We start from the raw sequence: 25,783 nt of genomic DNA, 5'->3' as shown, positions 1-25,783 counted from the left end.
GCAGGAGGAAGAGAGACACACAATGGCTGGAGGGAGAGTGTGAGAGAGACACCGGGTGGAGGGAGAAACAATAGCTGGTTGGAGAGTGCAAGAGAGACACTGGGGGGAGGGAGAGGCAATGGCTGGAAGGAGAGTGAGAGACAATGGAGGGAGGGAGACACTAGGGGGAGGGAGAAAGAGAGAGAGACACACAGGGGGAGGGAAAGAGAGTGGGGGGAGACACTGAGGGGAGGGATAGAGAGGGACTGGAGGGGGAGTGAGAAATACAGGGAGTTGGAGAGACTGGAAGAGGAGTGTGAGACTGGAAGAGGGGAGAGAGTGAGAGACAATGGGGGGAGGGAGAAAGAGACACACACTGGGGGGAGGGAAAGAGAGTGGGGGGAGACACTGAGGGGAGGAATAGAGAGGGACTGGAGGGGGAGTGAGAAATACAGGGAGAGACTGGAAGAGGTTAGAGAGGTCCTGAGGTGTTCTAATGTGGCGGGAAGAGAGAGATTAATAATACAGCAGAAATAGGAACGCTATTAGACAAATATTATAATATTTATTTTTAAGTTATGTAATTTGTGCTATAAATACTTTTTTTGTAGACGCGTGGCGGGGGCGTTACAAAGCTGGTTCGCACTGACGTCATGCACTGCACATGCACTGACGTCATGTGATTTTGATTACATCAGGCAGGGGGGGCCCGAGAAATTTCATGGATGAAAAGGGGGGCTCGGCATAAAAAGTTTGCTCACCCCTGCTCTACAGCGTAGTTAGAAGGGACATGGTTGAAACAGGTGTATACAAAAAATAAACTTCTGGGGCACTCGTTTTTTTTCTCTTCACCTTGTCCTTGGTGCTGGCATCTCGTAGCGTCCTGCCCAAACAGTCTTCAGCACCATCAAAGAAAAACAAAGAAGATACCGCCCTCTACAGCTTCACTAAGCAGTTACTACATTTATTAGCTTGATGCTGACCACATTGAATACACACACATACATATACACACACACGCAGTCTGTAGCCACGCCATTTTTCCCCCAAACTCGCCCCTTCGGACGAGTCTGGGAACTTTGTGGGAGAAAAGCAGAAGGGGAGCCATGCACTGAGCCTGTCCCAGCTCGCGGCAAATAATTATGGGGCGTGCAACTGCTGACCGCATTGATTGACAGATCACTGCCGTGCATCATCTGGAGGAAAGATTAGCCCTGCTAGAGAAAACATTAACTAGCACTTTTTGGCATGGCACAATATGGAGGTGGGCACAGAATTTAGGCTGCAACTTAATATAGGCCTGTCATTGGAAGATAGCAGGCCGCTATCTTGTGAGCCCGGCAATGCACTACAACTATGCCAGCTTTTCTGATATTAACCCGAGGTCCTCCTCTCAGGGAGACCGATACATACCTGCAGCCAAGTGTTTCTGATTAAGGCACGTTCTATAGGGCCGGCCGGCAGGGGGTGCGCTACCCCGCTCGCGGAATTTTAGTTGGCCGACGTGGGTCAGCCCTTCTATGAGGGCCGCGCGTGCGCACGGCACGGAGAGGGGAGCCGACAGGGAGCGGGGAAGACGGGGGAAATAATTTTTTCGCGCTAAATGTATGTATATGTGTGTGTATATGTATGTATGCATGTGTATGTATGTATATGTGTGTGTGTATGTACTGTATGTGTATATGTATGTATGCATGTGTATGTATGTATATGTGTGTGTGTGTGTGTGTGTGTGTGTGTACTGTATGTGTATATGTATGTATGTGTAGGTATGTATATGTGAGTCTGCACAAACTTAATAAATATTTTATTTTTACCAATTGTTTTTTTTTTAAATAAATAATAAATTATACGTGCATACACACATATACACACACAAACACACACACAAACACGCACACTGTACCTTCCCAGTATACTGCCCCTCTCACTATATTTACGAAAAACATGCGGCACGTGCCCGCGCGTTCGCATAGGCACGCGCGGCCGCACACTCTATATAACAGCCCTAACGTTGCATTGATAGGGCTGCAATTAGAAAAGCTCACTGTACTAAATTAACAGCTTTGCTTCCTGACAGAAAGCAACAGAGAAATTAGAAGCCGTCAACACTGAAAATAAAATGTTGGATGATATCAAAGCTTTGATTTCCTTTGTTCTTGTACTTTGTAATACAATTAAAATTACCAAACTTACTTTTTTTCCCTCCTGCACCAGAGCTACTGATCTGTGAAATTAGAAATATTAATAACGGATTTGTCTGACAAGAGCAGATTGTTAATAGCCGCAACATGCATGCAGAAGAAGAGGAGATCGGTTTTAACTACACAATAGCAGTGGGAGTTTTATGGATGAGAGCTAAGGAATCTTTTTTTTAGAGGTACTAAGTACTGAATCATCGGTATACATATTTCTATTTTTTGTATTGTTTTTATTTCCAACTCTTAATACCCTTTTAATGTTTTTTTTTTTTTTTTTTAATGTACTGATCATCTTTTGGTTGATAGCAACCATTTAGAAAGTCATATCCACTTCCTCTTTAGAAACAGGCTCTCTCACACCTTTTTGAGTTCTGCCAAACAAAGAATCATAAATAGATCTGTTGCGGTTTTTCCAGGAGCAGACTATCTATTGCCAAGCTGAAAGCTTTAACAATACATGTGTTTCATTAGTAATATAATGTTACATTGCAGCTGCAGCATTTCAGACTGCAGCAGTCAGAAGGCGGCCATTTCGATAGCCCCACACAGCAATATATTGGCCAACAGATCAGAGAAGAATGAATCTATCAGCAGCTTGGGTAATCATTTCTCATTAAAGCTATTCACATGCTGTATGTAGTAAAACAAAACAAAAAAAGGTGGCTGCAGGTCTTGTCTGCTGCTTTAAGCCCTATCACAGAATTGTGCTTTTTAATAGCGCAATGAATACTGCAAATCTAACACGTTTTCTATAACTGCCCACATGAGAAAGTGACAAAAGTGAATTTCCAATGCATCAAATAGAAGAGATTTGAAAATATGGGGAATAAAATAAATAAATCATGTTATTGAAGACTAGGACCCGGCTAAAGTAAATGAGACCATGGATGTGGCGAATGAGTGAGATTACCATTTACCGAATGCAACATACAGTAGATGAGGTCTTCCACCCCACAAAGAAAGAAAAATAATGTATCTTGTAAGTGTGCACAATGTGACGCCCTTTAATGCAGATTACAACCTTATCTAGGTTTTTTTTTCATTGCCATTTTTAATTTTATTTCAAATTGTATTTGAAAAGGCCTAAAGCCGGCAGGGGAGTGTTAACATGGCAACTCCTGCGGTTACTTCTCACTTCACCACCAGGCATTACAGAGCTGTTATCCATGCAGACTCCAAAGGCTCTGATCAATGAATGGTCTTACTCTGAGCCTCTCAGAAAACATTCTTTGAAGTCCAAATATATCACTAATTGCTTGTAATTATGCCACTAATTGAGAGGGGCTTAGAAGCCATTTTAATTTAGGTCTTTTCAGGAATAAAATACAGGGTTTGAAAAAAAGATGATAACAAAAAAAAAATCCCAGCAGGATCACACCACAGCTGCAGAAGAGAACTACAAAACATCAAATCAATTAGGCAGAAAGTCTAACCACAAAATGCAATTTCATTGTTCAAAGTGCTGGTGAGGCAATATATTGGGCCACACACGACACTTTCTCAGGTTAGTGACTTACATACGGATGTCTCATGCAGGGCCTCAAAACATTTAGGATGGTGGGAGTATGCTGTGGGAAGATTTTTGGGATGTTTTATATTGTAATCTGTCAGATTTCTGCACTGGAGCAAATTCTAGCACAACTGTTAGCCCCACGTGAGTAACAAAAACGACACTAGTACATTAAAGCAACAAAACTTGAAAAATCCTACATATTATTTTTACTAGACCAGTTTCTTTTAGTTAACTCCTAATGTTAGTTTTAAGGATTTAAAAAAAAATGTACTGATCATTCTTTGGTTGTTATAACAACCATTTAGAAAGTCAAATCCACTTCCTCTTTTGAAATAGGCTCTGATACTGTACACCCCTTTTTGAGCTCTGTCCTTTGGCAACAAAGTATCATAAACAGATCTGTTGCTATGTTTCAAACAGCAGATGGTCTATTATTTTGGAAGCTGTAATAATAATGTGTTATATGACGTTACATATATGTTACATATGTTACATATCAGCTACAGCATTTCGCTGACTGCAGCACTGTCAGAAGGTAGCCATGTCGTTAGGCACACAATCAGGATTTGAACAGATTTATAACAGAGGCACCAAACCATTGCCAGCTTTGGTAAGAATGTAGAATTATACATTGCCACATGTTTTACATATAAAAAGAAGAAGTAAAAATGGGGGGAATGTAGTATTGCCGCTTTAAAAAGGAGTAATCCTTTTTACTGTCACCCATGTTTTATCTGCTAGGAGTTGGCATTTAGTATTTCACTTTAAAATAACAAACAAAATTTGTATAAAAAATTGACCATTTTGTTAGTGTTCGGTTCACAAACTCATCACAATATTCTGTGGGACATACATCATAACAGAAGAAATGCATTAACTCACTCCAACATTATTAAGACAGTCAAATCACACATCTGTGTACAATTCATATAGTATTTCGAATTATTTCCAATTCATATATACTCAATAACGTATTAACCATTAGTTCCAAAGTATATTGAATTTAAATAGACTAAATGTGTAATTTTTTTTAAAAAGAATAAATAAACTAAAGCCTGCCCATCAAAGAGATCAAGTAGTGTATAGATCAATATCATAAGCCACATTTAGTACCTTTCTTGCAATGTGGATGTCAAAGAATGGTTTGTGCCGGATGCTAAATGGTTCTTGTGCTTTATCTATGTGTCCAGTTTTCATTTTCTCATGCCTGGGAAATATAATCTCCTTTTCAATACAGGACAGGCGAATGTTGAAGTCACAGTCTCCAACCGGTTGACCCTGGAAAATGAAAACATCTCATATCAGCATAATAAAGACGAACTAGAACACATCCACCAACTGATGTTATTATTGAACACACAAACGTGCCTTATCAAGTGCTGCAACTAAACACTTTGCTCAGAAAACATGAGGCAATGCGGTAAGAGCATAAATCAAACATAACAATCTGTAATGTGTGCAAACCAAAGGCAAAACAATGACATTAACCTTTGGTGTCCAACCTATCCCCCTCCCCCAGCAGAAAAAAAAGAACAACAAAAAAAATGACGGTCAAGAGCAGTTTTACTCAATAAACACCACTAAAATGCCAAGTACTATTCACATATACAAGCATAGAGTAGAGTGACATAAACAGATCTGAAATGTATAGGTTGGACTCTATTGACAGTGTCTTCATTTAACCTCATTCACCACCATATGTAAAATGTAAATCACAAGCAATAAAAGAAAAAGAAAACATGAATGTAGGAGGCAAACAGGGCAGTTATCACAATACATACACATGGCAAGCATGTCGTGAAACTTCCACCTGATCTCTGATTTACTGAAGCTTTTGAGCTTTTAACCCTTGGAGTGCAGGAGGAGCAAGGCCCCAGGTGGTACATTGCGATCATGTGATCACAACGTCATGAACAGAAGGGCCCTTTAACAGGGGACTTATCCCTGTTCAGTAATGTTCCTTTAATCTAGCAGTGTGGTAGTTAATTACTAAACACCACCTGCCTGATTAGATTGTTTACAAAAAGCCTGCCTTTGAGACAGGAAGTGACTGACTCTCTTTAGCTCTGACTGAGAGCTGACCTTTGGAGACACCACAATGTCTTGAGTTCTGCCAGCCACACAGCAGAGCTGATTGCAAGACACCCAATAAGACTTCTAAACCTGGATGCTGATATTTTTCTGTGCACGCACGGGTGCGGTTCCAGGAGAGCAGAGAAGCTTACTCTACAGCTGATAAACAGATAAGACTTTCATTATTAAGAGACTGCTTATATCTGCTTATTTTCATGCTATGTGTTTGGGATGGGAGAAATGCTTAACTAATGGAGATGTGAACTAATTGCAAGGATTTCACTAGAAATACTCCCAAGTGAATGGAAGCTTTGTTCCCCCCTGTGTTTGGATAATGTCCTGATGAAAAGGACAAGGCACAATAAAGCTTATTATAATTTCACATTATAACGACTCCAATTGTGTACCTTTGTGAACGTCCGTCTACAGGCCTCCTCTTCCATTTACATCTCCCCCAGATCATCCACAGTGTGCTCTTCATTGCAAACGATTAAAAAGTCTGTGATGTAACTACTATGGCACATCATAGAGCCCCTGGCGTGCACAACCTCATGATGTGATAGCTACAACATGAGGCACGCATAGGGTTAACTCATAGGAACAGAAAGATGGACGACTGGCATTTTCACAACAATAAGAGCAATAGAAACCAAAACCATCCATACCTGCTGAACTGTGCACAACTACTCATGATTTCCCATATAGACTTCTGCAGATAAATTATTTGCAGACTCATACCATAGCTGTGTATTCTTTAAACCAAGAGAAACACACACACACACACACACACACACACATCTATGAGAGTGGTAATGGCAGTACAAGTCAATCTTCGAATAAGACTGATTTTATTTGATACCAATAGCGGTTTTCAATATTACTACTGGTAATTACCAATTGCTATGAACCTGCACATGATGTATAAATAAACCACACAGTAATCTAGAGGCGACCTGCAATACTTTGCAATGTCGCAAGCACATGTGATGAAGGCGTTTAGAACAGAATACCTGAAGTTATACATTCAAAACCATACTGCAAAATGGAGATCAATTAAAAAAAAAAAAAAGGGTCAATGTTTGCATTTCAAATGCTGACTGAAAACCCTTTGAAAGGAGCACAGTAAGCCCCCCACAGGCATAGCAGAGTAACATTACATTATACTGACGAACACAAAAAAGATTCATGACAGACTCCCTCCAAATAAAGTCAATTTTCCCCATGAAGGGAGTGCTTGAGAGCATTTATATGAACAGCAGATATTCATAGCAACAAAAACGCTATAATGTTTTATCTTCACATGCTCAATGATGTATTTTAATTTTCCTTTTTGTTCAAATAGAAATAAAATAAGAAATGTGCCCTTGGCACATTGATGAAGGTACAGTAGTAGGTCTGCCTCAAATATCTTTGGCAATACAATCTCCCACCTGTAAACTAGCACAGTGGTGGTATATCAATTAAACAAATACGAATTGTAGTTGTACAAAAATTAGTAAAAAAGGATATTTGTATGCATAATCATATTCCCTCTCTATGCTGAAAGCTAATGCAAGGGGCAACCGGTAAAGGGGATGCACCATTAAGCAACCTAAACCTATATAAAACATGTCATTATAAATCAAAGCGCTCAGGCTATTAACACTTTCTCTACCCATTGTAACCTTAGACCTTAGACACAATATATATCTTCTTAAACAACTAAAATCTCTGTAATAAAAATTGCTGTGTGTGCTACACATGGTGCTTATGACCATGCTATTTTTCACCTTATGACATCATACTATTTTTGCTCTTGGTCACAATCAAAGGCTCCTTACGCTGGTAACAGTGTATGGCTTCCACTGGAAGACTGCTGTGTATATATACAGTGACTAAATACTTATCATAAAGTGCTACAATTTACCTGTGTTTTCAGTACAAAAAAGATGTACAGGCATACCCCGCATTAACGTACGCAATGGAACCGGAGCATGTATGTAAAGTGAAAATGTACTTAAAGTGAAGCACTACCTTTTCCCCACTTATTGATGCATGTACTGTACTACAATCGTCATATACGTGCATAACTGATGTAAATAACGCATTTGTAACAGGCTCTATAGTCTCCTCACTTGCTCACAGCTTTGGTACAGGTAGGGAGACAGTATTGCTGTTCAGGACGTGCTGACAGGCGCATGCGTGAGCTGCCGTTTGCCTATTGAGCGAGATGTACTTACTCGCGAGTGTACTTAAAGTGAGTGTCCTTAAACCGGGGTATGCCTGTACTGTATTAGTGCTTTTTTTTGTTTCTTTGTTTGAATCTTTTTTTATTGAGTTTTCAAAACAGAGATACACAAAATTACAGAGGGCGCATAATACCGTTTACATAGTACCATTTCCCTTTACTCCAATGAGAGCTACAGGGGAATATAAACATCCATTATTGAAATGTAGCATGTAACATTACTTTTTTATATCCGAGCAGGCTGGGTGGGCTCAAGGCCCGCTTATCCCTCTGTTTTATATTAGATGTATCTGGATATGTAGTCTCTGAGAGAAGTTGAAAGTGGACAGAGAAAGAGAAGAGGATAGAAGCAGAGTTGAAAAAAAGACGATGGGAGGGGGAGGGGGGGGGGGGCAGGCATGGGAATGTAAGGGGGGCCGGGAAGGGGGGGAATCTGAGATGGGAGGGGAGGACAGAGGGGGAGGGATATTCCCTTCGTCACCATCGCGCCCCCAGGCAGATTATACCCCAACGTCTGGGGGTCCACATCTTGTATAGGCTAGATAAGCTTATTGACACTCATTGTCTTTTTATATTTTCTTAACTCTGGAGCCATGGTTCCCACGTCCTATAGAACTCTTCGGTGGATTGTTTCAAATGGGCCATTAGTTTCTCCATATTTTATTCTTTGTGTTACAGTTCTTCTGGAAGGGGGGTTACAGAGTCAAACAAGCTTGCAATTTGAATTCCCAGATATGTAATATGGGAGGGACTCCATTTATAATAGAAGTTCAATTGTGCAGAAGCTTAATCTCTGGCGCTGGGAGCGATACATTTAGGGCTTCCGAATAATCGTTATTAATTTTATAGCCGGAGACTTTGCCAAATTGTTCTAAAAGAGATTGGCGATTGGGGAGGGATGTCTGTGGGCTAGCTAGGGTTAGTATAATATCATCAGCAAATAAGGAGATTTTATAGTTTATTCGGTCAATTGGGATTCCCTGTATATTGACCTTGGCCCGAATTTTGGCCGCTAGATGTTCAATTGATAGGGCAAAAAGAAGAGGAGATGGAGGGCAGCCTTGTCTAGTTACATTTTTAATCACAATTGGATCTGAGTTACCCCCTGGAAGTTTAACATACGCAGGGGGTCTCTGGTAAAGAGCTTTAGCTCCTTCCAGGAAAGGGCCTCCAAACCCAAATTTCAGCATGGCCCAATCTAGAAATGCCCATTTTATTCTATCAAATGCTTTGTCAGCGTCCAGGCTTAGTAGTATAGCCTTCGTACCGGTGAGGTGCACATTGTCAATAATATTTATGATCTTACGGGTATTATCCGAGGCTTGTCTGATGCCTGTCTGAGACAAAACCTACTTGATCGATGTGTATTAGCCTTGGTAGAATCGAGTTCAATCTGTTCGCCAGGATAATGCTGTAAATTTTTAAGTCTGTATTGAGTAGAGATATTGGTCTGTAATTCCCACACTGAAGTGGGTCTCTACCCTCCTTGTGAATAATGGCCAAACTGGCCATAGACATGGTATTTTGTATTGGTTCGCCTACTAAGAAAGTATTGAACGTTTCAAGGATAAATGGGGATAGAATCACCTGAAAATTTTTATAGTAAAGATTGAAAAAGCCATCCGGGCCTGGTGTTTTAGCTATCTTCAGAGATTTGATCGCCTCTGATAATTCTTCTTGGGTAAATTTCCCATTCAGAGCCAGTGTAGCATCCTCAGTTAACGTGGGCAAATTGCATTGTTCCAGATATTGTGTAACCGTCTCAGTGTTTGTGGGGTTCTTCCCTGGAGTTTCTAAATTATACAATTTTGAATAAAAGTTTGTAAACAGATTGCAGAGATTTGGGATTTAACTCTCATACCTCTTACTTTGTTAGCTAGTAACCTGTAGGCCTTATTGCCCTTATCATAATAACATTGGTTGGTCCATTTTAACACTCTCTCTAACTCTTCTAATTGGATCTGTTTAAGCTCTATTCTTGTCTTATTGAGTATTTTATAGAGTTTTTTTGAGGGGTTAATTTTATGCTGTTCTAGTTTGATAATCTGATCTGTGAGTTCTTTATATTGTTTCAGTTTGCTTTTTTCCTATATGAGGCTAGGATATAAGATCACCTCCAGTTGATGCTTTGTGGCCTCCAACAACATTGTGGGATCTGAGACAGTGCCCTTATTTATTTCAAAATAATCGGAAAGTTTTTGCTTAATTGTGCTCTCTATTTCTGGAAAGTTCAGAAGAGAGTCGTTTAATTTCCATTTATATGGAATGTTTTTAAGGAAGGGGAGAGAGAATCACTTCAAAGGGGGCAAGGTTGGACCAGGTTATTGGGCCTATGTTCGACTGGGAGGATGCCTGCAGAATATTTTTGGTACCCAGAAAATAATCAATCCTTGAGTAAGTCTGATTTGGAGTTGAGTAAAATGTATAGTGCTGATGACATTGGTGTTGTGCTCTCCAGATACCAACCAATGAGAAATCCTTTATCAGCTCCTTAAATTTCTTTGCAGCCTTTTGAATTTGAGTTGAATGGGAGATACCTGGGGTGGTGGATTTGTCCTGATCGGATGAGCATACCATGATCACATCTCCCGCTATTATCAAGGAGGATAGAGCATGCTGTTCTAGAGATTCCAATACTTCTGATAGAAAGGTTATTTGGTTCTTGTTTAGGGCATATACATTGATTAGAGAGATTTGAGAACCTGAGAGGGCACCCTGGACAATCAACCATCTGCCTGCTGGATCTGAAATCACCTTATTGGAGACAAAGGGGACATTTTTTTAAATTAAAATTGCTGCTCCTCTCTTTTTGCTAGAGAATGATGAGTAGTATGCTTGAGGGAAACTATTCTTAAACGTGTTAGGTGGGGAGAGAGTGTTAATGTGTTTACTGAATAAACAAAATATCTCCTTTTGTTTTTTTCTTGTTTTTTTTTTAATTTTGGAGTGCAAGTCTCCTTTTTTTTAATCGAGTACAGTCCTTTGACATTAACTGAGACAAGTTTTATGCAGGATGTGTTCGACATAATTCTGTTTTAGTTAAGAAATATTGGAGACCATCCATTTTCCCAGGGTGGGGGTCTTGATATGTCTCAAGTGTATTTAATGAGAAGTAGGATAAATGTTTCCGTATTTTGCCTGGGGGTACACAAAGGGGCGGAAGGGAGAAGAGGGGAGGATGGAATTGGGGGAGGGAAGAGTAAGAAAGAAGGAAGAGAAAAAGAGAGAAGAAAGGTGGTAGCCCTAGTGTGAGAGCCTTAATCACCGTGATGGTAAGGTAGTTGGGCATATTGCCCTTGGGAGAAATCCCCTGTCAGAAAGCATGGGAGTCACTAGGAGAGAAAGCAGTGTACCCTCTTAGGATATGCAAAACCACACAATTTTCACAGATATACATTGCAACGATATTGAGATTGATGGTCAGGTGTAACTGAGATTTTGGTTTGGAAAAGATTTGTAGTGTACATGATTTGTAAAAGTTAGGGAGGGGATAAGGGAGGGGATCACGCAAGGAATGGAATAGGGTGGGGTGCGGCTGGGGGAAGGGGCTTGAAGGGCCTGGCTTTTGTGTTGGGTCATATTAATGTTTAGTTTGCTATAGTCATATGTAAACCTTGGTTAACTGGTCATTTTTGACTATACTTATTCAGCATTTCCGTAGGTATCTTAGCATGTACTGTAGACATCTATTATAGCTGAGCTTTGATTGGGTTGTGAGGAAGGGCAGGGGTAGGAGAAAGGGGAGGGGAGTTAAGGGGGGAGGGATGTAGGGGAGTCCGAGTTATTGATTAGCCTTTGATCTTTCAAGGGTTCTTCTTGTATCTCTGGGGCTGTAATGCCCAGTGATCGCAGAAATAGTGAGGTTTCTTCAGGGCGTGTCATGGTCATGTATCTACTGTTTCTTTGCACAACAAGCTTAAACGGAAAACCCCATCTATAGCGGATGTTATGATCCTTCAGTATCTGGGTAAGGGGTTTCATCTCTCTACGTCTGGCGATGGTTTCTTTTGAGAGATCATTGAAAATTTGAAGGGATTCCTTCTCGAATTGGAGATCCCCTTTTCTCTACTGGCCATCATAATTTTTTCTTTTGTTGTATATGAATGAAATTTAACAATTACATCTCTGTCGTCTTGGATCCTTAGACCTGGGGCCCAATGCACAATGGGCATGATCTATTTCGAGGTCTTGTGCGTTTAGATCAGGGACCAGTAGGAGAAATAGTTTGTGCAGATAAGCTCGGAGGGATTCTGTTGCTATTTCCTCCGGTATGTTTCGGATCCTCAGGTTCTGTCTGCGGTCCCTATTCTCCTGGTCCTCCAGGCTGTCTTTAATGAATTTATTTCATGCCCTAATCTGACAATTTCGTCATCTGTTGAGGATTGTAATTGGAGTGCTTCCTCCATTTTGGACTCTAGTCCTTCTGTTCTTTGGGACAGTGTATTTAGGTCTGTTTTGAGATCATTAATTGCTGTTTTTAGAACTTGCTCGAAGCTCTGTCTCATTCTTGTGAACAGGGATTCCATGTACTCTTTGGTTAGTTCTTTGTCTCCTGCATCCGCTTGTGGCTGCTCGCGGGCTGTCTCTACAGGCGCACATTTTGCGATGCCATCTTGCGAGTCTGTGCTCGGCTCCGCTGAGTGCTGAGTTGTTGCAAAGTATCAGGCAACATTCTAATTTTGAATCCTTTTGGCTTTCCCAGCCATTGTAGCCCCTTTAAGGATCAGTTTCCTCTGAAAAGAATTTAATTTTGAATTGGATTGTGCTCCTTCTTATCTCTTGCTTTAAGAGGGTCTCGGGACCCCATAGCAAACCAATCTCTGTGACGTCACTAGAAGGAAGTCTCCGGATTAAACTTTTTAATGAAGTAATGTCCAAGTCAGTGCTTCATTCTCTGCAGGTGGGTGTTTGCCCAAGTGGGAAGCATTGCCTAGCGGGTGAAGTAAACCTAACCCGCACAAGCAGCTCTACAGTAGGATAAATGTTTCCGTATTTTGCCTGGGGGTACACAAAGGGGCGGAAGGGAGAAGAGGGGAGGATGGAATTGGGGGAGGGAAGAGTAAGAAAGAAGGAAGAGAAAAAGAGAGAAGAAAGGTGGTAGCCCTAGTGTGAGAGCCTTAATCACCGTGATGGTAAGGTAGTTGGGCATATTGCCCTTGGGAGAAATCCCCTGTCAGAAAGCATGGGAGTCACTAGGAGAGAAAGCAGTGTACCCTCTTAGGATATGCAAAACCACACAATTTTCACAGATATACATTGCAACGATATTGAGATTGATGGTCAGGTGTAACTGAGATTTTGGTTTGGAAAAGATTTGTAGTGTACATGATTTGTAAAAGTTAGGGAGGGGATAAGGGAGGGGATCACGCAAGGAATGGAATAGGGTGGGGTGCGGCTGGGGGAAGGGGCTTGAAGGGCCTGGCTTTTGTGTTGGGTCATATTAATGTTTAGTTTGCTATAGTCATATGTAAACCTTGGTTAACTGGTCATTTTTGACTATACTTATTCAGCATTTCCGTAGGTATCTTAGCATGTACTGTAGACATCTATTATAGCTGAGCTTTGATTGGGTTGTGAGGAAGGGCAGGGGTAGGAGAAAGGGGAGGGGAGTTAAGGGGGGAGGGATGTAGGGGAGTCCGAGTTATTGATTAGCCTTTGATCTTTCAAGGGTTCTTCTTGTATCTCTGGGGCTGTAATGCCCAGTGATCGCAGAAATAGTGAGGTTTCTTCAGGGCGTGTCATGGTCATGTATCTACTGTTTCTTTGCACAACAAGCTTAAACGGAAAACCCCATCTATAGCGGATGTTATGATCCTTCAGTATCTGGGTAAGGGGTTTCATCTCTCTACGTCTGGCGATGGTTTCTTTTGAGAGATCATTGAAAATTTGAAGGGATTCCTTCTCGAATTGGAGATCCCCTTTTCTCTACTGGCCATCATAATTTTTTCTTTTGTTGTATATGAATGAAATTTAACAATTACATCTCTGTCGTCTTGGATCCTTAGACCTGGGGCCCAATGCACAATGGGCATGATCTATTTCGAGGTCTTGTGCGTTTAGATCAGGGACCAGTAGGAGAAATAGTTTGTGCAGATAAGCTCGGAGGGATTCTGTTGCTATTTCCTCCGGTATGTTTCGGATCCTCAGGTTCTGTCTGCGGTCCCTATTCTCCTGGTCCTCCAGGCTGTCTTTAATGAATTTATTTCATGCCCTAATCTGACAATTTCGTCATCTGTTGAGGATTGTAATTGGAGTGCTTCCTCCATTTTGGACTCTAGTCCTTCTGTTCTTTGGGACAGTGTATTTAGGTCTGTTTTGAGATCATTAATTGCTGTTTTTAGAACTTGCTCGAAGCTCTGTCTCATTCTTGTGAACAGGGATTCCATGTACTCTTTGGTTAGTTCTTTGTCTCCTGCATCCGCTTGTGGCTGCTCGCGGGCTGTCTCTACAGGCGCACATTTTGCGATGCCATCTTGCGAGTCTGTGCTCGGCTCCGCTGAGTGCTGAGTTGTTGCAAAGTATCAGGCAACATTCTAATTTTGAATCCTTTTGGCTTTCCCAGCCATTGTAGCCCCTTTAAGGATCAGTTTCCTCTGAAAAGAATTTAATTTTGAATTGGATTGTGCTCCTTCTTATCTCTTGCTTTAAGAGGGTCTCGGGACCCCATAGCAAACCAATCTCTGTGACGTCACTAGAAGGAAGTCTCCGGATTAAACTTTTTAATGAAGTAATGTCCAAGTCAGTGCTTCATTCTCTGCAGGTGGGTGTTTGCCCAAGTGGGAAGCATTGCCTAGCGGGTGAAGTAAACCTAACCCGCACAAGCAGCTCTACAGTAGCGTGTCCAGTTACAGTCAGGTTGAGCCTGTTGTGCTGTTTTTTTTTAATGGTTGTGGGATATTTTATTTTAAAAAGTCCAAGATCGATAATAATTAGTAGCACTGTTGTTTTAAATTTGGGGCACCTGTGGAGTTGGACCCACACTTGGTGAGGATAAGGAAAGGTAATGTAAAGACTGTAGGTCTGTGTGAATCCCTTATTCCAGTGTCTTTCCCTAATTGAGTGCCTGATTGAGGAGACTCCTTATATCCCCTTCTTTCTAGAGCTTTACTTTTCAGCCTGTGTGCCTCCATGGGGATCCCTTGCTCGGCTGTAACCCTTGTCTACTAGCAGGCCACAGGGGAGAGACCGGACAGATAACTCCAGCAGTCCCGGCAGCTGGAACACAGGTACGTCCAGCGCGCAGCCTCTTTTCGGTTCTCCTCGCCTCTCTCACTCACAGGGACATGGCAACCATTTTGTAGTGGCAGCCGGTCGGTCTAGACCCCCGATCCGAGCCCCCACGTTACCTCCGCTTGCAGAAGGCAAACCTTGACTGCCCGGGGGGACTCCGCCACGATTCCCTGCCTCTGTGGTGGGCTCAGACCCTCAGGGAGAGGATGATGGCCATCCCGTCTCGGTTCTTAATGGGCAGGGAAGGGGGTGGATTGGCCGCTCTCTCCCGATCTCCACCCCACAGCGTGACCGTAATTCCAGTTCAGGGCTCTTACCTCGCGGTTGTGGAGACCTGCAGAGGGGAGTTTCTGAACATCCCCGGGGGGTTCCGCTGTACACCTCTGCTGTTCCGGCGCTCGGTCCGATCCCCGCAGGTTTCCTGGAGATCCGCTGTTCTTCTTTCAGCCTAAGTGTGCCGCGTGGTCTCGACAGCCATATAGGGATTTGGGGCGTACGGGGAATGATCTCCGGGGTCTGGGGATATTTATGGGGTTCTTTAACCACGTTTTACGGACGTTTATTTTAATTCAGCCACATGGCTCTAGCGGCCATTTTAGGTGTCTTTTGTCCTGTGAAGGTTCCGGGGCTTAATCTCTTCCTGCTCCTGGTTTTTTCTCCCCTCACTTTAACCGTTTTTCTTATTTTTTGAGGGTTTATCCACTGCGCCTCTATGGAGCTGAGCTGATGTGTGGCTCCACGCCCAGGCCACGCCCCCTCTGTATTAGTGCTTTTTACTGTATTATATACCGTATACCAACTACATTTTGTATCCGTGTAATCCTACACAAAATGCAACCAAGCATGTACAAAAATCCATACAATTATGTTGAGTTGCACTTACATTAACAAAATGTCTTTAAATGGGAAGTCAAAACAGCATAACATATCCTTCCCCATCCCAAAATGAAATCTTAAAACGATCAGAGTAACTCGCTGCATACTGAACACCCAACAGCAGATATGCATGACCAACTGTAAAGCTTGATTTACTGACCCAAACGGCGCATATGCCATTACTGTCCTTTAGCAACTTTAATGATACTGAACGAGTACAAGCTGAATTATTACTAGCAATGCTAACAGGATTACTGACAACATAAAGCAACCAGCGGACATCTGCATTAAAAATGGAAATATCGTCATACGGTTTCCTTAATAGTCAAGGGACTACATCTTTCTGTTGCACATATGCAATATCCACAAATAGCATGCACTACTTCACAATAACATATTTCACATATTTGTCGAGCATTTTCTCCATTTCCCTGCTCTACAGTAAAAAGTGTTTTTTGTTTTGTTTTGTTTTTGGTTAGGAGATGACAGATTTCACGTTCAGCTCACCTAAAGGAACACATTTTATTTTATTTACTATCTACACTTATTTTACTCAAAAAACACCCATTACTTTTATGTTGGGAGAAATGGTTACATTGGAAAACAAATTCTCTTGTCATTTATTAAAACTGACTTTAAACTGGGTCCCCTTTACAGCAACTTTGGAATTGATGCAGTCATTTTCCTTCATAAGATATGAGCCCCTAACAAAGGATTAGGAATTGTATGTTTCATGAATTCAGTGTTTCTCAGTCATGGTTTCAGGAAACCAAATGCATGCCATGTTTTGGGGATATCATATGAGAAATACATGTACAAATCTGGTCTGCCTGGGGTTCACAAACACTGAATTAAATCATTATTACTATTTTTATAGCCAGGCCTCTGGGTTTATCGTGCACAGAAATAAATTACAATGGTAGGGTAGATGTGCAGAAAAAAAAAAAACATTGTCACGTTATTCCCAGTACAGAATATGCACACAGTAAGAAATCTTTTTAAAGCACCTCAGGGGAATCTTACATGTGCAGAAATGTCTATTAGTCTTTCTGTTCATTAATGACGGGCCTGGCTTTTCTTTGCCATTTCCTGCAACTCCCATTGTATATATTGATCCTTGTAAGCATGGGTGGGAAAAAAAAAAAAAATAGGAGCCAGAATTTGTAGGAGCTGTTTCAGCTCACCTTCCTCTCCAACTCTCTGCCAGGGAGTTCATCTCTGACCCACATACAGTCCAGCAGAATTGAGGGCAGGGGTGGGCACAGTCTTGGAGTGCTCCACTCACTTTCACTACCCACTCTCCCGTAAAACACACACACACACACACACACACACACACAGAAGCGCTGCGCTGACTGACCTGTCAGTCACCACCACGGCTGGTCACAGCGCACCCTATCCTGCTTTGCAGTCATGCTAGCAAAGCATGCTGGGGAGCACTGTTGCTGGTCGCCGCCAAGTTGGGAAACATACCGTCTTTTAGTACATTGTGCCAGATCTTAACCTTTTGAGTGCCCTATTCATTCACCCGGTACATAATGAGGGTTGGCACACCAGTGGCCACATACCACTCTCCCCCTCACTCTGTGCCACCAGTGGGGATTTAAATCAGACTGTGCCGGTTGCAGTAGCTCATGAGCACTAGGTAGAAAAAGGGATCTGGTGCGGGGGGAAGTGGGGAGTCAGAAGGGGTAAAAGTTATGTTAGCCGGCTCCCTCAAATGATTTATCTCATAAATTAACAGCGTTTTTAATAACGGTTAGCCATGTTGGTACTGCTTGAGGCTTGTACCATAAGAAAAAATTTACTGCCATGGGGGTATTTTTATGCTACACTGTAGATTTACCTTGCCAACAATGGGGTGTACCTTTTGCATTCAGTCCTTAAAAAAAAAAAAAAAAAAAAAAAAAATAGGCAATAAGTGCCTCACACCAGCTACTACAGTACTATGGAGGGTATTGGCCAAAACCATAAGTAAACCCATACATGAACTAAACATTTCATATTTTTTCCCATGATTACTTTAAGCTGCTATGAGAAATTGTAATAGGGGGGAGCAGAAAGACATGTTACTCATCTTACACATTTGAATTCCATTGTACTTTAAATATATACTTTAGTGGGGGTATTTTTATGCTAGGGGATAGTAACCCCTTTTTGTATTTGACTTGTCAATCATGGCATGCACCTTTTACATTCAGCCCCAAAATGATTTAGTGAAGATTTCTCACATTTAAGAGCCTGGTAAAGTCTTGAGAAGTGAGATCAGAATTAGAACCAATTTCTCAGCATTCGAGTGTCTGGTGGACTCAGAGATAGAAATCATTTCTCACATTCAACCCCTTAAAGAATGTATGTATTATTACATCATTTGTTATGTATTACAAACTTAATCAGTTTTAGTATTGTTATGTATTACAAAATGATGTCATATTTAGTGATGCCCAAGCCCCCCCATAAAGGGGTGGAGCTTTAGTTTTTAGGGTATAAATGTATCTCATACCGTATTATCTGGGAGAGAGCTTTTTGTTTTGAAGCTGTCTCCACTGTGTGCACTCTGAATAAACTCATTTGATAACTAAAAAAAATTTTGTAACATTTTTATAACTTTCACAGCACCTCCCTTGAGTTCACTACAAAATTTAGCCAATCAAATGGGTAATTAGACATCTGCCAGGTGATTAAATGCAAATGATGGACAGTGTGCTTCAGAGATCATATAGTATGAAATTTTGGTGAACAACAATAATGAGAAGTTCAACACATCTCTATGGTTAATAAACTACTAAAGACAGAGGATGAGACACGCACTCAATATCAATGATAATAGAGGGGGGGTACTTAGCTGCCGGTGCGCTGGTCCTGGGGAGCTCCTGTAGTCCCAAATGTTCCAGTACAAAGAAGAAGAAGCAGGCACACGGTCTTACTCAAAAGGAGGTTTAATATGCCATAAAGTCCAACGTTTCGGCAGTCAAATACTGCCTTTCTCAAGGTGAAGGCCTTCACCTTGAGAAAGGCAGTATTTGACTGCCGAAACATTGGACTTTATGGCATATTAAACCTCCTTTTGTGTAAGACCGTGTGCCTGCTTCTTCTTCTTTGTAATAAACTACTAAACACATAAACAATAAATAAAAACAATGTAATACTAGTGTCTAACTTGGTAGACCACCATGAATTACATCTATACTAACAATCTTTAAAGATTGTGTAAAAAAAACATTTCTATATTTAAACCAACGTTTTTAAACCTAAACATTACTAAATATACCTATAAATATATCATAATACAATGCAATCTGTGTAATCTGTGCCTCTAAATATAAATCTGAGGCACTCAGACAATTGGAAGATCAGACTTTTTATATTAAGCTAAGCAGAGATCCAACCAAGTCCTTTCTGTCAGAGCTTGCAGATCATTTGGAATTATGGAAAACATTACATGTTCTTCATTCAAAAGAATATCAATTTTTATACTCTATCTGTCCCGTCGTGCCTGTGTTTCACTATCTCCCAAAGATCCACAAATCGCTCGGCAACCCTCCTGGTCAGCCCATCGTGTCGAGCATTGGATCTTTGGGAGATGGTCAGTCACGTTATGTCAACACATATTTAAAACCTTTAGTATTTGGGTTACCCTCTTTCATACGTGACTCTACAGATTTACTTATGGCTATGGAAACTGTGATAGGTGGGTCACTATGGACGTCACTTCTTTATATACTACTAGCTTTTGTACCCGGCTTCGCCCGGGGAGCTGCCAGCACATCTCCCTGCACTGCTGCCGCATCTCCCCTCGCTGCTGGCACATCTCCCCGCCCTCCTGCCCCCCCACCCCCTGCTTCTGCAGATCTCCCTGTGTTGCTGCCACCACATCTCCCCGCCCCCCCCCATCCCCCTGGCACATCTCTCCCTCCCCCCCCCCCTGCTGGCACATCTCCTCCGCACATCTCACACAGACACACACACAGCCCTGATCCAGCCAAGGACATGCCCCTCCCTTAGTAGCCACGCCCCCACCCCCCCCAACATTTTTGCAGGACACCCAATGGAAACTTAGAATGTCCATAAGTGGGAGGTGAGTCATATTGGAAGCTCAATATAGTTTTGTTGACCTACAAATCCGCAGCAGAATGTACAGGGAAAGTTTTGTTGTGCTACGTAGTGCCGTTTGTGAGATTTTGATGCTTTGGACATACAAACAAACAAACGGAATAACAAACTTAGAAATATAGTATAAATGTCACAGCTTCAGAGTCTGCAGTTCACATGTTGCTAGGCAACCAGTGAGGCTGTGAGATGTATGACAGCTAATATTAAGACAGTTGAGGGAGAGACAGTTGAGGAGTTAGGAGTGAGTTAGTAATTTAGGAGAAAGTTAGTAAGTTAGTGAATTATAAGTTTGTGACAGTTGAAAAAGTGATGACCAGGGACTGCTAAGGGAAGACCCAGTCTCAGGGAGGCACATACAAAACCAAGAGAATAGAAGTAAGCCCTTCCTGAGTGATATTCAGGCTGAAGCAGTATTTTGGGATGCATGTGCTAGAAGCTAGGAAACACAAAAGATTTGTGGTGGACTAGATGTCAAGACTGATCCAGAAGTACTTACCTGAATGGAAGGGGGCACTGAGGAAACTTGTCCTGAAGAGAGCATTATACAGGGAACCTGTTTAATGAGGTATTGTGCTCTAAATGATAATAATTGATCCTGTGCAAGCCTGGAGGTGGTGTGTGCCTGTCAATAAAATACCCGTGAGTTGCAAAAGATCCTGGCGCCCTATTTCTTATCTTGTCCTCCAACCCACCAACTGCCCTCCATTACAGCCAAGGCATGAACCTGCCAACGGGAACCCTGAGATCACAGGTAACTGACCAAGGAGCTGACACTCTAATCCCATCGGGAGCAGAGCAGGACTTTGTTCACACATGTACTGTACATCCTACCCCTGCTGCTGGGGGAAGAAAGGGGGTTACACAAAAAAAAAACCTTGCGGTGCTACATAGGGGATTCTATCCAGCACTAGTCTTAATGCAAACCTTGATGCCTTTTCACACATTGGCCTCTAGTGGACACTACCATGACCAAAACCAAGTCAGAAGATTATGGTTGTACTTGAATTAAAACATTTTTAAATCACTGCATTTTTACATACTTTAAGTTTCATGAATATCTAATGTCCACTGAACAAAGGAATGGGGTATGGCAGAGGTAGACAACATGTGCTACTTCAAGAGCCACACATGATGCACAGGCAGACGGGATAGTGCAGCAGCTGATAGGAACTTTTCACTGCTCTCGTCAGCTGCATAAGGCTGAGTCCCCGCTGGCGCTAAGTGCCGGGTGTCCTGCATGTACGCGGGGGAGGGGGTGCATTGCGGGTAGTTGAGCGCGCGGGTAAGTATAGTTTTTGTTTACTTAAGCGCCGGTGAGCCTGCGCACGAGCGCATGCGCACAGCGTGAGCGGGGACTTACATATAATTATATATGTAAGTAACCGCCACCCACTCAGCCTTAGCGGGGACGCAGCCTAAGGCCACGCTTATAGTGCAGGCGACGTGACCGATGACGCCAACCGTTGCCATTAGGAAAGTTTTAAAACAGTTTTGGAGACGTCGTTTGCTACAAGGGGAGTGACGTCGGCAAGGGGGAAGGCAGATGGGCGGAGACAAAAGCAAGGGGGACAGCAGAGGAGCGGAGACAAAAGCAAGGGGGACGGCAGAGGGGCGGAGACGAGCAAGGGGGAAGGCAGAGGGGCAGAGACAAGAGCAAGGGGGAAGGCAGAGGGTCGGGCGGCGACAAGAGCAAATAGAGACAAAAGCAAAATGTTTTTTTGTTGTTGTGTGGTTTCTGTATACTGCCAATGTGAGCTATTTAAACACAAAATTGAGTTTCTTTAAACCTATAGTATACACACATCTCCCTGCACAACAGACACAGAGACACACACGCACAGACACACACACACACACAAGCGCACACAGACACACACACACTCATCACACACCTAAAACCACGTTGTAAGTCACTAGGTGTCAGCATGTACAGTACTCTTGACATGCACTCTGATTGGCTATTAACTATGCTCTCTAATTGGGTGCAATAGAAGCTATCTGATCTGTTACATGGTGAGACCGTCTCTGCAAAAATCAAATTGTAGTGACTGCAAGGATTTTGGTAGCGCCGTTGCGTCCACAATAAGCGCACGCAACATCTTCAATACCATTGTTTTCACTAAGGCTGCGTCCATAGTGCAGGATACGGCACAAGCTACATACACTAGGATGCCAATGCATATGCGTATTGTGCGTGCGCTAATGCGTTCATATGTGCTATAGGGAGAATGGCGCTTTGCGATACAAACAAGTTTGTATTTCCCGCGTGATGCCAGGTCACAGAGTAGCGCGGAAGCTAGCACGTTCTACTATGGACGCAGCCTAATGCCGGCTCACTTGTGAATCCTGTGCTGCACCTCTTACACTGAGAACTAGTTATTAGAACAGGAGAGTATAGAGCCAGTATTTATCAGTACACTGTCATTACGAAGCCGAGAGATTGGGGAGAAGCTATAATCCATGTCAGCAACATCTCCGCTGCCTCTGCGCCGTGAGAGTGGGCTGCCAGCTCTTGCAGACTGCAGGTAAAGTCCAATAATATGGCTGCTCACACCCCCAGGCTACCTGTTGCCCACAAATGGTGTATGGAAATCCCACCCTACACGCCTGTCTTTTCAAATATGCCACGTAGATAGAGTAGCATCCTTCACTGACATCATAGCTAGTGTGGAGCTGCTGGGGAATAAGATAAACGTCCTCTATTATTCACAATTTTACAAAATCGCAGTAAAAAAAAAAAAGCATCCTTGAAAGCTTACCAGTAGATTATAAGCCTTAGGCTGAGTCCTCGCTGGCGCTGACCGCGCTCATGCTTGAGAGCAGTGACGTCACAAAATCCCAAAGCATGAGCGCAGGGTGTCCTGCCTAATTTTGCAAGCGGGAGCGGAGGGCATGGATCGGGGCTATTTGTGTGTGTAATGTGTGTGTTGGTGTGTGTGTCTATGTGCGTGTATGGCTGTGTGTGGCTGTGTTCTGTGTGCACTTACCTCAGCTGAGCGCGTGTCAATCTCAATTTTTTTTTGTCTCCACAAGCGCCGAGCTTGACATCGCACTGCCATGGTGACGCATTGCCAGGAGACAAGGTAAGTGACATACAAGGCCTCGCGCGCTCCCCTGGCATTTCATTTAAATGTTTTGGGGGAAGAGTACAGGGCCTCCATAAGTGCCAGCCCCCCCCCCCCTCCAAAAAATGTAGTGAGCCCCCCAGTTTGCGCACCCCTGGTCTGTATGATGAGTAGGAAGTTCAAGATTTGTGCATTGCTATGAGTGCCTGACGAGCATGTAATGCATTTCATATGCCCCCTAAACTATACAGAAAACAGACTACTGTTAAACAAATACTACTGGGCGCTGGTGACAGACAAAATGCGAGTTAAATGAAGTTCTCAGATAAGTACTTGAATCCCAGAGCAGGACAGAAATACATCAGAGAATGAAAGCACACACACACGACATGAACGCAAACATTTCTAAATAAGGTTTATAATGAGAAGGAAGCTGTGCTAAAAAAAACAACATTATGGGGATTTAAGGCAATGTCTAATGCATATCATATTCAAAGCCTTGGCAGGGATGATGACCATAAGCAAACTTTATGACCAGCATGTTATCTGTTTACAGATGTTAAACATTAAATAAAAGGACAAATTAATTTTGCATATTGCAAATCTCGGTATACAGCCTTTGAAATGTTTTTATATGCAATGAAAATATGTTAAGATAGCCATGTGACTCATACTCAGAGAAGACAAAATATATTTCAATGACTTACACTTGGGAATCAATCAATACACATGGGGTACTTATCTGAAAGTAACTAAATGTACTTCTTATAAACAAAAACATACAAAAGTACTGCTACAAGAATTCGAAAGATAATTGTGACGGTAAGGATAGCTGGCATCACAAAATAAAGGTGAAGACCAGCTAGTTACCCCTAAAACCGTATATCCTGGCTGGCTGAGTATGTGTATTTCAGCCAAATGTACTGTATTGGCACAAATATTGTACGGCCTCGCGCATAATACAACTTTAACGTTTTGAAGGTGTTCTACATGCTGCGCATATAATACGAGTACAGTTTTCGGAAGGACATTTTTAGGAAAAAACATAGCACTATATGCGTGCCAATATGGTATTTAATGTCTGGGGTGGGGGAAGTAAAATCACTTTATGTATCAAGATATTGTATTCAAAGCACTGTATTCCCTGTGAATACAATCCCCCAGTTTAGTGAATCAGCTTTGTTCTCTAAAAGTGATGTGGGTGTCAGCCCTGTGAATGCAAATGGTGCTTTATAACTGTGTTATCCTTTCTATAGAAGCAGTCACAGCAATTCACTTAGCTGAAGCTGTCCATAGAAATGATATGATCAGGACAAAGGTGGGGAATGGCTAAGGTGTCAGGACTTATGGCGAGTGGTGAAAGGCAGCCGATCAGATCTACTGAACCAGGCGCCCTGCACAAAGAGAGTCTAGAGTCTTCCCCCAAGTCCCCAGTTTGGTGAGTCTATGTTATATTGTGTATTTTGTGTATTTGCTGGTCCTGCCAGAATAAACACCGTTTATTCAATTACTTTGTCCTGTGCTTGGTGATCATGATCCCTGAAGGTTTTGGTGTTAAAAGTATTGGTCTTCCGTGACAATAATAATACAACAACAAAATCAACACTTAATAAAATATATATTGAAAAATGTGGGGTGCTAGAAAGGCATATAAAAGAATGGGGACCACCTATAAATGGACTGCACTTGAATGACTGTGGAGAATCAACACTGAGAACTCAAAGACGACTGCAGTGTGAATATCATAAAATGCATAAAGAAAAGACAATCTTACAAGGGAACCAACCATTCATTGTACCTCAAAAGGAAAAGTGTTTCAAAAGTTTACCCTGCCTGTACAGACATCTAGATGTGATATTTGGGTGCAAAGACAATTCAGAAGCTTCAGACAACTCTAAGCATGAAGAGATGTGTAACGGTATTTCTGGCCCGGCCTGACCCACCCAATCTCACATTGGCCCCTGTGGTCTAACCGGTCCCCATTACAGTATGGTAGTGTCGGGTGGTGCACCTGTTGGCTACAGGACTCCTGAGTCTCCCGCATGATGGTGTGTGGGGAGGACCCGTCCAGACAGGCAGCTGAGGTAGTGTGCTGAGTCTCACCTAGTTCCAGTGCAGCGCCTCCACCTCACCAGGGTCCCTGCGTCCGCATGGGGATGATCCTGACGAGGAACTCCTCGGTGGTGCAACTCCCTGTGTAATCACTTGACTCTCACACACAGGGGTTTTTCTGATCAGCTCCATCTTTATTGTCACGGTGGGCATAGCTGCCCTCCACAATGGGGTGTATTTAGCCGAACATCTCGCCCGTGCTCCCCTTTGTTAGGTATGTCACCTAAATCAGGGATTCACTATTCCCGCAGGAATCACTGCCCTGTGCCAGGTCCCTGGACACAGTCTCCCATGGAGTTACTATAACATAACTGACACTCTAGCAGAACTTGAACTACTCCTCTTAGCCGAACTCCTTCCTCAACTCAGACTTCAGGTAGAACTAACTTTAGAA

General features: G+C 42.5%; 1 protein-coding gene across 3 annotated transcripts in view; it reads right to left on the bottom strand.

Moving 5' to 3' along the window:
* Nucleotides 1–25,783, bottom strand: part of RNGTT (RNA guanylyltransferase and 5'-phosphatase) — a 416,958-nt gene that overhangs the window by 233,126 nt on the left and 158,049 nt on the right. For all 3 annotated transcript variants that reach the window (XM_075597840.1, XM_075597839.1, XM_075597838.1), the window contains exon 11: nucleotides 4,807–4,971. In XM_075597840.1, coding sequence (XP_075453955.1) covers nucleotides 4,807–4,971 — 165 coding nt within the window. The remainder of the gene's footprint in view (nucleotides 1–4,806; nucleotides 4,972–25,783) is intronic.

This window comes from Ascaphus truei, chromosome 4, assembly GCF_040206685.1.
Source record: "Ascaphus truei isolate aAscTru1 chromosome 4, aAscTru1.hap1, whole genome shotgun sequence".
In the NCBI taxonomy this organism is placed as follows: domain Eukaryota; kingdom Metazoa; phylum Chordata; class Amphibia; order Anura; family Ascaphidae; genus Ascaphus; species Ascaphus truei.
Note: the sequence above shows the minus strand (reverse complement) of the source record. Positions and strands in the feature narration are given on the sequence as shown.